A 13,085-nucleotide genomic window follows, 5' to 3' on the forward strand; every position below is an offset into this window, starting at 1 on the left:
AAAAAGAAGGTTAACTTCATAGCAGCACACAAAGGATGGGCCAGCTCGGCTGCTTAACCAAACGTGTTACGTGTCCATAACCTAACAACTAAGCAAATCCATGTGAGTTTCCTTGTCATTTCCCAGTCCCAGACGCGGAAACGCAGCTTGACCTTGACTTCAATCTCCATTCTCCACTCTTTTATATTCCCCTCTCGGAGTCGGAGGCCCCAAATCGAATCCCCATCAGAGATTCATATAATCTCTCCTCTCCTTTGCTCCGCCACATTCTCAAACCCCTACCTCCCGTCCTGCCGCACCACCGCCCAATCCACCTCCGGCCACAGATCTGTCGCTCACTGTGCGCCAACTCCCGTGGAATCGCCGCCGCGCGCTTACTCGCAGCACACAAGGGTAGCTAGTCAGCCAAGAGAGAAACGAGAGACTAAGATCCAGATGTCTGAAATCGTCAACAACCTCCTCGGCAAAGTCGCCAACCTACTGGGCGACGAGTGCCAGAAGCTCATAGGGGTGGAGGATCATGTGCGGTTCCTCGAGGATGAGCTCAGCACCATGAAAGCTTTCCTGGAGGAGCTGGGGCTGAGGGATGAACTAGATCCCTTGACCAAGAACTGGCGGGACCGTGTCAGGGACATGGCCTACGACATGGAAGATTGCATTGACGACTTCCTTCTCGATGTTGGAAGTACCAATGACAACGCTGGTTTTATCGCGAGGACCACTGAACTTGTCAAGACCCTGTGGGCGCGTCATCAGTTTACAAGCCAGATCCAGGAGCTCAAGGATCGTGCCATCGAAGCGAATCATCGACGCAAAAGGTACAAGCTTGATGATAGCAGCAACTCTACATCTGACCTTGTGGCTGTTGATCCTCGGGTGTCGGCACTCTACAAAGAGGCGGCCAGCCTCGTGGGTATTGATGGCCCAAGGGAAGAGCTCGTCGGGTGGCTGGCGGATGGTGAGCAAGAACTCAAGGTGGTATCTATTGTGGGATTCGGCGGTCTTGGCAAAACTACACTTGCCAAACAGGTGTACGATAACATCGGCCAACAATTCAACTGCAAGGCATTTGTGTCGGTCTCCCAAAGACCCGACATGGCAGGGCTCTTGACTGGGCTAAAATTGAAGCTCGGGGGAAACAAGACTAGTGGCACTCACGAGGTGCAAGACATCATCAGCGAGCTTCGAGAGCATCTCATAGACAAAAGGTACTTATTTAATTCAAATAGTCACTCGTTTAATTGCACCTTATAGCTAGTGGATGATTTAATTGTGTGATTGAATTGATGCTCATCTTGTGACCGACGCCTTAGAGAGGAGGTTGTGGCATGATTTAACATTTTTTAAGTAGTTGTTATAGAGACTTTTCAGTTTTTGGCCATAAAATTTTTGAGCTCATAAGAAGGATAATTGATACCAATTTGCAGGACAAAGATAAGTGACTTTTGTTTTCATACACCTCCAAGAATTGATGGTGGAGATTGCAACATACTACTTTAGAGAAATGGGTGCTATAGTCCATTTTGCTTGTTAGAGACACCCGGCCTCATTATAATCTGTTTATATGGATACCTGTTTGGACCCAAGCCCTTGCCCATTTTAGTGTACATAACCTTTTTGTTTCTGTCTTATAACCTGTTTGGCAGTACATCATTTTTTATCTTCTATCCATCACTATCACTTCCATAGTCCTCCATAAGCCTCCACATTCACCTGGAAAATAATCCTTGCCCCTGGAGCACTGGCACGACATTTGCGGTCAAAATGGAGGCAGGCAGGCACTCCGAGGGACGTATATTTGCAATGCCAGTGGGGGGAGACCAGAGACACCGTTAGAGGATAGTGGGGGGAGACCAGAGACACCGTTAGAGGATAGCTCGACCTTTGTTTGTCCCATCGCCCCTGAAAGAAAATGGAGAGAGAGTATAGGCCACCGTGGTAGCCTTTTTAACTGAGTTGAAAAAAGATCAAGGTATTCCGTTGGAAATATAGTACATAGAAATACAATAGCATATATGGATTTCGTGTTTGCTTTTTAAAGCTACTTAAAATGTAGGGATTCAGACAATTTGGGTGGATTTTTCTTCTTCTTTTCCTGTTGGTTCACCACCAATTATTTAATCCAATAATGTGGGGGTTCTGTAGCACACATTTGATACTACTGATATGTATTAAAAAGAACATTCTTATGATTGTGATTTTGTAAATAGGAAACAAAATATGTCATAAGATGCTGACGTCAAAACTTAAACTTGCATGGTATGCCTTCTATATATCTTGGCAAAGGGAGTAACGATTTTGTAACATAGCAATTCAGATCTAAATTAAATCCATTGTAATTGATTTTTAACACGTGGACGTAATGTTAGTATTACTTAGGGTTGAATGCTATCTGAATCTCTTCATTTAACCTAAGAAGCAGCAAATTTGCTTTAATCAAGTTTGTTTTATTATTTTTGTTCATCTTCTTTGAAAACATTTAATTGTTCCATCTACAATCTATTCTAGAAGTATATATTATATTGTAATATATGTAACATACTAACCTATTCAAACCATGACAGGTACTTTGTTGTAGTCGATGACTTGTGGGATCGACCAACATGGGATATCATTAGTGGTGCTTTTCCAGATAGTGGCAATGGGAGTAGAATAATAGTAACTACACGAGTGGAAGATGTGGCTCGCCTGGCATGTCACAATCGCCAGCAATGCGTTTACAAAATGAAGCCTCTCAATGACCAAGACTCAAAAAGGTTATTCTTTAGTAGAGTGTTTGGGCATGAGGATGTCAATCCATCCCAATATGAAGAAGTTTCAACTGAAATTCTGAAGAGGTGTGGTGGACTGCCACTCGCTGTTACTACAATAGCCGGCATATTAGCTAGTCGTCCAGGAATATTAAGGCAGGATTGGGAGAGCATAAGGAGTTACTTGGGAGTTCAATCTGCCACAGACCTCACCATGAAAGGAATGAGGCATATATTAAACCTTAGCTACATGCATCTTCCTGCTCATCTTCGGGTATGCTCCTTACATCTTGGTATGCATCCAGAGGACCACGAGATCATGAGGGATGATCTTGTTCGACAATGGATAGCTGAAAGGCTTGTGAGTAGTTTACCTGGGCTAGATTTGGAGGATGTTGGAAGGAGTTATTTCAATGAGCTTATCAATAGAAGCTTCATTCAGCCTGAACGGACAGTCGCTGGCGATGTGGTTTCTTGCAGAGTGCATGACATGATTCGTGATGTTATTATCAGCAAATGTGAAAAAGAAAATTTCATGAGTGTGGTATACAATTCTGAAGACATGGCAAGATTGCATAAATGCAAGCTCAAGGTTCGCCGATTGTTTCTGAGCTCTAGTTCTAATGATACAGTATCAAGGACCACTGCTACTAGTCTGTCGAAGGTTAGATCGATTGTGTCATTCGGAGAGTCCAAGTATTTGTTATCTAGATATCTCCGGGTGCTGTTCATTGAAAACTGGAAGATACACACAGTCGATCTCAGTGATATCAGCGGATTGTTTCATCTGCGGTATTTGAAGGTTAAAGCAAAAGGCATAAAGCTTCCGTCTGAATTGAAAGGACTAGTGCATTTGGAGACACTGGAACTGACTGACGGTTCAATTCCGTCAGATGTAGTTCAGTTGCCCCGTTTGTCCCATCTGGCTGCTGCATTGCATACGCTGCCTAGTGGGATCGGGAACTTGAAATTATTGCGAACTCTGAATGGGTTTATGTTGACACGTTGCTCGTTGGAGGATATCAAGGGCCTGGGCGAGCTAACCAATTTGCGGGAGCTTGATATCTTCATAGGAAGGTCAGTTGAAATTGATGGTGCTTTGGTCTCCTCCATTGAAAAGCTTAGTAACCTGAGACATCTCAAGTTTCGAGGGTGGGTTAATAATGACTGGCCGTTATCATTATCCAATCCTCCCCTCCACATAGAGACACTTCGACTGGACAATATCGTGACCGTCAGAATTCCAAGGTGGATTGGTGATCTCCGTTATCTCCGTCACCTGGAGCTATATGTTAGGAAGACATCGACTGATGACATTCGCCTTCTTGGAGAGCTGCGCTTCCTAGTGGAACTCAAATTCATTTTGTTACATTTCGCTGCAAATGGAGTTGTCATAATCAGCACAGGATTATTTCGAGCTCTGGAGTACTTGTACTCAAGCTTTACAGACCAATATCATGAGTTACACTCTGCAGTAGGCGATGTTATGGCACACCTGCGCTTTGAGGTCAGGACAATGCCCAAGCTACAAAGGCTGGAGCTAAAATTATACGAGGAGCACTGGGACGGCGCTACCCCAGTCGGCATGGAGCACCTGTTAGCTCTCCAGCAAATCGAGGTGATATTCGGCGGCCACAATCATAATATTGAAGTGAAGCGTCGTGCCGAGACTGCGTTCAGGGACGCCTTGCAGGCGCACCCGAACCATCCTTCCGTTCGCATCAGGTAGCAGCAAGGCCGGGCAGGCAGCAATTAGCCACTCGATCATCTTTTTCCAGAGCTTGCTTGTCCCTTGGCTATTTTACATCTTTTATTTATTCATTCAGTATTTTTTCTTGTTGTTGGCTTTCTTGTAACCATGTAAACCTGATGGGCAGAGTGTACGAGTTTTCAGGCATTCCTTTGTTCATTTATTTATTCATTCAGTTAATGCGGTGCCGGCCGAGTTTTGAGTTATTTGTTCGAGCTCAAGTTTTCCTTGAGAAAGTCGTAAACTAGCAGTTTGGCAGCACAGTATATTGTTCACAGGTAAGAAGAAAGAGAGGGTATATAGAAACAGAATGCCTTTTTTGCTTTTGGGGGCAAATATAAGTGAGCAGCAGAGTGTGGGTTGTACAAGGAGGAGCTCCAAAGCAGAGTGGAGTTGTACACACAGCATACGGTGCATCATCCATTTGTCCATTGCCTCGATTGGATCGGAAAAAAGGCAGCCCGAAGTGGTATTCCATAGTTTAGTGCAGATCAAATCAAGGCTGGAGTTGGATGATCTACGGTGTGGTTTTGGAGAGACCGGCTGGGTCAGTGCCTCAGCGGGCGGCTTCTCTGGAGAGACCGGCTGAGGTGGGCTCTTCTCTTCTCTACAAAGAAGATTTAAGGGGTGGGCACAAACTTCAAGATAATCAGGAGAAATTTGCGACATCGTATCTTGGAACACTTCCGCTTCGGTATAACCCCCATAAACACATCAACGGAGGAGATTTATCCATACCCCTTCATAAAAAAAGGTAGGATGGTCTTTTCTTAATTTTTTTTGAGCGGTTGATTTTTCTAAATACATCGACCATCCACCAAAGTGTATACGAATCGAACCATGGACCTCTTGCACGCGCGGGTGAGTGGCTCACCGCCTGAGTTGATTAGTATCTATGAAGAATTTGGAACGTACAAACTTAAGAATCACGTTATCCGGATTTATTGTGCCTACCCACAGTATTGCCAAAACAAGGGCGCATCAGGGCTGATTTTTTGTTTTGAATCTGTCCAATTGGTGACCAGGATTGAATGGTTTTAACTACTGTAAATTACTCCCTCCGTTCCTAAATATAAGTCTTTGTAGAGATTCCATTACGAACTACATAAAGATGTATATAGATGCATTTTAAATGTGAATACATTCATTTTGCTCCGTATGTAGTCCACCTAGTGAAGTCTCTAAAAAGACTTACATTTAGGAATGGAGGGAGTAATTGTCAAACCTCCTCGCGTCCATCAACGCCCCGCATGCATTGCTGCCCAAACACGCATATATTGGCTGCATGGCGCATGGGCCATGGCCCTGTCAGACCGCAACTTTCTCTCAATAGCTTGAAATTAATTTTCATCGATTAACAAAACTGGCTATTAATTCAGGCGTATGGAATAGCAACCGGCCTTACAAAAGTGGACATCCTCTACCCTAGAATTCTCAGACATAGGTAACACCAACGTAGAATCCGGACACATTGCCAATTTTTTCGAACATTTGTTGGAAATTCTGAATAATTTTTTAAAAATCAAATAATGTTTGAAAATCCAACAATTTTGTGAACAACTTGAAAACACTTTGAAAACATCATCTTCTAAAAAATTATAAACATTTTAAAAAAAAATGAACAATATTTTCTAATTGCATGAACAATTTGAAAATTTTAAAGAGATATGTTAGTTCAAAATGTTGAACATTTTAGGAACAACATTTTGAACAATTTCAAAGAGATATGAGGAGCGTGCAAGCTTAAGAACTAACATTTTGAACAATTTTTTTAATACAACTTGAACACTTTTCTTTTTGGCTTATGTAGCAAATGTAAGTTTGTGAATTTTCTAAACAGTTGTGTTTGCGTTTTTTAAACTGGGTTTTGTTCTGTTATATAATGTTTTGTTTGAAAAATCCCTTTTATTTTTTCCTGTTTTTTTTTTCAAATTCATGAACTATTCACAAATTTAAGAAATGTTTGGGTTACAAAAAAAGTTCAAGTTGATTGATAATGATGGAAATTATAAATAACAGAAGCATCCAAAATTGTTGAGAAATACATGAGCGTGAGCCATGGATATAGCACTATGGGTGGAATAGAATATGATGATGGGGATTGTGTGGAGAAGACAAAAAAGGAGAAAGTCTCACCTTGACGAGGCTAATCAACGGGCTATGGAGATGCCCATCAATTGATGTCAACATGAGGAGTAGGGATTGCCATGCAACAGATGCACTAGAGCTATGAATGCTCAACAAAAGAAAACTAGTGGGTGTGCATCCAACTCGCTTGCTCATGAAGACCTAGGGCATTTGAGGAAGCCCATCGTATGAATATACAAGCCAAGTTCTATAATGAAAAATTCCCACTTGTATGAAAAGGACAACTTTATGAGACTCACTACATGAGGAACAAGGTGCTACTTTGAAGCACAATATATGAGACTCACTACATGAAGAACAAGGTGCTACTTTGAAGCACAAGTGTGGAAAAAGAGATAGTAGCATTGCCCCTTTTTTTGGGCCTTTCTTTTTCTTTTTCTTTTTTTGGGCCTTTCTTTTTTTGGCAATGCTCTAATAATGATCATCACACTTCTATTGATTACAACATGAGGATTACAACTCGAAACTTAGAACAAGATATGACTCTATATGAATGCCTCCGGCGGTGTACCGGGATGGTGCAATGAATCAAGAGTGACACGTAGGAAAAATAATGCATGGTGGCTTTGCCACAAATACGATGTCAACTACATGATCATGCGATGGCAATATGACAAAAGTAATGTATGTCATGATGATGATGATGGAAGTTGCATGGCAATATATCTCGGAATGGCTATCGAAATGCCATGATAGGTAGGTATGGTGGCTATTTTGAGGAAGATAAAAGGAGGTTTATGTGTGATAGAGCGTATTATATCACGGGGTTTGGATGCACCGGCGGAGTTTGCACCAACTCTCAAGGTGAGAAAGGGCAATGCACGGTACCGAAGAGGCTAACAAAGGCGGAAAGGTGAGAGTGCGTATAATCCATGGACTCAACATTAGTCAAAAGAACTCATATACTTATTGCAAAAATTTAGAAGTCATCAAAAACCAAGTACTACGCGCATGCTCCTAGAGGGATAGATTGGTAGGAAAAGACCATCGCTCGTCCCCGACCGCCACTCATAAGGATGCACAAGCCAGGTACACTTCATGTTTCAAATTTGTTACACAACTTTAACCATACGTGCATGCTATGGGACTTGCAAACTTGAACACAAGCATTTCTCAAATTCATAATTACTCAACTAGCACGACTTTGATATTATCACCTCCATATCTCAAAACAACTATCAAGCATCAAACTTATCTTAGTATTCAATTCACTCAAAAGAAAGTTTCACATATCTTGAATACCAAGTATATTAACATTAAGCAAATTACCATGCTATTAACGACTCTCAAAATAATCTAAGTGAAGCATGAGAGTTCATCTATTTCTTCAAAATAAAACTACCACCATGCTCTAAAAGGTATAAGTGATGCACTAGAGCAAATGACAAACTACTCCGAAAGATATAAGTGAAGGTCAATGAGTAGCTAAATAATTATGCAACTATGCGCAGACTCTCTCTCATTTAATAATTTCAGATCTTGATACTTTATTCAAACAGCAAGCAAAGATAAATAAAACTACATTGCAAGGATAGCACAACTCATGTGAAGAAGCAAAAACTTAGGCTCAACCGATACTAACCGAGAGTTGTTGAAGAAGAAAGGTGGGATGCCTACCGGGGCATCCCCAAGCTTAGATGCTTGAGACTTCTTGAAATATTATCTTGGGGTGCCTTGGGCATCCCCAAGCTTGAACTTTCGTGTCTCCTTAATTCCTCTCATATCATGGTTTCTCTTTTTTTTATCAAAAGCTTCATTCACAACAAACTCAACAAGAACTCGTGAGATAGGTTAGTATAAAGCAATGCAAACCCTTATCATTTTCTACTGTAACAAATCACTAAAATTATTATTCAACATTGAATACTAAATGCCTATGCATATTTAATACACTATCCTCAAATAGAATCATTAAGCAAGCAAACATATGCAAACAATGCAAACATAACAGCAATCTGTCAAAACAGTATAGTCTGTAAAGAATGCAAGAGTCATCATACTTCCCTAACTCCAAAAATTATGAACTAAAATTCCCACTGTAATAAATTTATCAGAGCTCATTATGCAAAAATATTCAACATTATACCACTCTCTTACTTTTCTAGGGAATTTTTGCAACAGCGGTAAACTTTCTGTTTTCAAATAGCAACATGTATACTAGCAAAATAAGCATGGCAAAGGCTATCCTTGGCTTCTTTATTGAAACTAAAGATGCAAAACATTATTCTAAATAACAGCAAGCAAATACTAACAAAATAAAATGACACTCCAAGCAAAACACATATCATGCGGTGAATAAAAATATAGCTCCAAGTAAAGTTACCGATGAACGAAGACGAAAGAGGGGATGCCTTCCGGGGCATCCCCAAGCTTAGGCTCTTGGTTGTCCTTGAATATTACCTTGGGGTGCCTTGGCCATCCCCAAGCTTAGGCTCTTGCCACTCCTTATTCCATAGTCCATCGAATCTTTACCCAAAACTTGAAAACTCCACAACACAAAACTCAACAGAAAACTCGTAAGCTCCGTTAGTATAAGAAAATAAAACTACCACTTAGGTACTGTAATGAACTCATTCTAAATTCGTATTGGTGTAATATCTACTGTACTCCAACTTATCTATGGTTCATACCACTTAATACTAGCCATAGATTCATCAAAATAAGCAAACAACACATAGAACACAGAATCTGTCAAAAACAGAACAGTCTGAAGTAATCTGTATCAAACGTATACTTATGGAACTCCAAAAATTCTACCAAATTAGGAAGTACTAAGCAAGTTTTGTACCAATCCATAGCAAAAAGAATCCGATCATAAGCACGTTTCTGTGAATAAACAAAACTAATTTACTGGATGCAAAAGTTTCTGATTTTCAGCAGGATCAACACAACTATCACCGTAAGCTATCCTAAAGGTCTTACTTGGCACTTTATTAAAACAAAAGCTATAAAACATGATTACTACAGTAGCATAATCATGTGAACACACAAAAACAGTAAGGGTAAGTATTGGGTTGTCTCCCAACTAGAGCTTTTCTTTAATGCCTTTCTAGCTAGGCATGATGATGACAATGATGCTCACATAAAAGATAAGAATTGAAACATAACGGGAGCATCATGAAGCATATGAATAGCACATTTAAGCCTAACCCACTTCCTATGCATAGGGATTTGGAGAGCAAACAACTTATGGGAACAATAATCAACTAGCATAGTAAGGTAACACAAGCATAGCTTCAAGAGTTTAAGCACATGGAGAGGAAACTTGACATTATTGCAACTCCTACAAGCATATGTTCCTCCCTCATAATAATTTTCAGTATCATAATGAATGAATTCAACAATATAACCAGCACCTAAAGCATTCTTTTCATGATCTACAAGCATAGAAATTTTATTACTCTACACATAAGCAAAATTCTTCTCATAAATAGTAGTGGGAGAAAACTCAACAAAATAACTATCATATGATTGAAAATTAAGATCAAGATGACAAGTTTCATGGTTATCATTATTATTTAAAGCATACGTGTCATCACAATAATCATCATAGATAGGAGGCATGCTTCCATCATAGTAAATTTGCTCATCAAAGCTTGGGGGACAAAAAATATCATCTTCATCAAACATAGCTTCCCCAAGCTTGTGGCTTTGCATATCATTAGCATCATGGATATTCAAGGAATTTATACTAACAACATCACAATCATGCTCATCATTCACCTATTTTATGCCAAGCATTCTATGTAATTCTTCTTCTAGTACTTGAGCACAATTTTCCTTCCCATCATACTCACGAAAAATATTAAAAAGGTGAAGCGTATGAGACAAACTTAACTCCATTTTTTTGTAATTTTCTTTTATAGATTAACTAGTGCTAAAACAAGAAACAAAAAGATTCGATTGCAAGATCTAAAGATATACCTTCAAGCGCTAACCTCCCCGGCAACGGCGCTAGAAAAGAGCTTAGTTGACGGGGTGTGAGTGAGTGCCCTTTTACCTAGCCTCCCCGGCAACGGCACCAGAAACTGCTTGATGTCTACTACACAACCTTCTTCTTGTAGACGTTGTTGGGCCTGCAAGTGCACAGGTTAGTAGGACAGTAGCAAATTTCCCTCAAGTGGATGACCTAAGGTTTATCAATCCGTAGGAGGCGTACGATGAAGATGGTCTATCTCAAGCAACCCTGCAACCAAATAACAAAGAGTCTCTTGTGTCCCCAACACACCCAATACAATGGTAAATTGTATAGGTGCACTAGTTCGGTGAAGAGATGGTGATACAAGTGCAAAATAGATAGTAGATATTGGTTTTTGTAATCTGAAATAATAAAAACAGCAAGGTAACTAATGGTAAAAGTGAGCGTAAATGGTATTGCAATGATAGGAAACAAGGCCTAGGGTTCATACTTTCACTAGTGCAAGTTCTCTCAACAATAATAACATGGATAGATAATATAACAAGCCCTCAACATGCAACAAAGAGTCACTCCAAAGCCACTAATAGCGGAGAACAAACGTAGAGATTATGGTAGGGTACGAAACCACCTCAAAGTTATTCTTTCGGATCGATCTATAAAAGAGTTCGTACTAGAATAACACCTTAAGATACAAATCAACCAAAACCCTAATGTCACCTAGATACTCCATTGTCACCTCAAGTATCCATGGGCATGATTATACGATATGCATCACACAATCTCAGATTCATCCAACCAACATAAAAGTACTTCAAAGAGTGCCCCAAAGTTTCTACCGGAGAGTCAAGAACGTGTGCCAACCCCTATGCATAGGTTCCCAATGTCACAAAACCCGCAACTTGATCACCAAAATATACATCAAGTGGCACATGATATCCCATTGTCACCACAGATAATCACGGCAAGACATACATCAAGTGTTCTCATAAAAGACTCAATCCGATAAGATAACTTCAAAGGGGAAACTCAATTCATCACAAGAGAGTAGAGGGGGAGAAAGATCATAAGATCCAACTACAATAGCAAAGCTCGGGATACATCAAGATCGTGCCATAGAGGGAACACGAGAGAGAACATGAGAGAGAGAGAGAGATCAAACACATAGCTACAGGTACATACCCTTAGTCCCGAGGGTGAACTACTCCCTCCTCATCATGGATAGCGCCGGGATGATGAAGATGGCCACCGGTGATGGGATCCCCCTCTGGCAGGTGCCGGAACGGGCTCCCGAGAGTTTTTTGGTGGCTACAGAGGATTGTGGCGGCGAAACTCCCGATCTATCTTCTGTTCTGGAAGTTTTAGGGTACGTTGGTATATATGGGTGCAAGGGGTACGTCGGTGGACCTCCGGGGTGCTCACGAGGCAGGGGGGCGCGCCCAGGGGGGTGGGCGCGCCCCCCACCCTCATGGGCAGCCCGGGACTCCCCTGCCGTGCACTCCAAGTCTATCAGGTTGCTTTCCTTCCAAAAATAACTTCTCCAGTTGATTTCGTTTCGTTTTGACTCCGTCTGATATTCCTTTTCCTCGAAACACTGAAATAGGCATAAAACAGCAAATCTGGGCTGGGCGTCCGGTTAATAGGTTAGTCCCAAAAGTAATATCAAAGTGGATAATAAAGCCCAATATTACCTAAAACAGTAGATAAAGTAGCATGGAGCGATCAAAAATTATAGATACGTTGGAGACGTATCAGAGAGCTAGGCTCGCCACACAAGACTTAGACTCCTCAGATGCCTCCTCGTCCTCATGTTCCTCAGATTCAGCCTCAGAGTCCATTTCATTGCCAATGAATGCCCGAGCCTTCTTGGAGCTGCTCTTCTTGTGAGATGAAGACCTCGAGGATTTTGATGATGAAGACTTTGAGGATTTCTTCTTCTTCTTTGCGTTATCAGAACTGCAATACTTGTATTTCTTCTTCTTTGATTCCTTATCCCACTGAGGACAATCTTGGATGTGGTGACCAGGTTTTTTGCATTTGTGACACAACCTCTTCTTGTAGTCACTGGATGAGGAATCATTGCTCCTTGAGGGTTTTCCAAAGCGACCACGTCTAGAGAACTTCTGAAATTTCTTCACGAGCAGTGCAAGTTCCTGGCTCAGTTCTTCAGGATCACCAAGACTGCTAGCAGAGTCTTCATCTTCAGACTCAGAGACTGCCTTGGCCTTCAAAGCACGTGATCTGCCATAGCTCGAACCGTAGAGATCTCTCTTCTCAGCAAGCTGCAACTCATGAGTATTTAGCCTCTCGAGGATATCGGCGGGATCAAGTGACTTGTAGTCAGCACGCTCTTGAATCATCAGTGCCAGAGTATCAAATGAAGAATCTAGCGATCTCAGCAATTTCTTCACCACCTCATGGTCGGTGATGTCAGTGGCGCCAAGCGCTTGAAGCTCATTTGAGATGTCAGTGAGGCGATCGAAGGTTTGCTGAACATTTTCATTGTCAAGTCTTTTGAAGC

The 13,085-nt window shown here is 41.2% G+C and overlaps 1 protein-coding gene across 1 annotated transcript; it reads left to right on the forward strand.

Annotated features, from left to right (window-relative positions):
- The first annotated feature begins 246 nt into the window (after positions 1-246).
- LOC119335898 (disease resistance protein RGA5-like) lies at positions 247-4,680 on the forward strand. The gene is made up of 2 exons (XM_037607945.1): positions 247-1,208; positions 2,565-4,680. The coding sequence occupies exons 1-2, from the start codon at positions 436-438 to the stop codon at positions 4,477-4,479; spliced, it is 2,688 nt and encodes an 895-aa protein (XP_037463842.1). The 5' UTR covers positions 247-435; the 3' UTR covers positions 4,480-4,680.
- The last annotated feature ends 8,405 nt before the right edge of the window (positions 4,681-13,085 follow it).

Source organism: Triticum dicoccoides, chromosome 7B (assembly GCF_002162155.2).
Source record: "Triticum dicoccoides isolate Atlit2015 ecotype Zavitan chromosome 7B, WEW_v2.0, whole genome shotgun sequence".
NCBI classification, from domain to species: domain Eukaryota; kingdom Viridiplantae; phylum Streptophyta; class Magnoliopsida; order Poales; family Poaceae; genus Triticum; species Triticum dicoccoides.

What these genes read in the sequence shown, in the direction of transcription:
- LOC119335898 (XM_037607945.1), top strand. Translation starts at nt 436, where the DNA reads ATGTCTGAAATCGTCAACAACCTCCTCGGCAAAGTCGCCAACCTACTG. An exon ending in GAGCATCTCATAGACAAAAG is followed by an intron (nt 1,209 to 2,564) that starts GTACTTATTTAA and finishes AAACCATGACAG; the next exon opens with GTACTTTGTTGTAGTCGATG.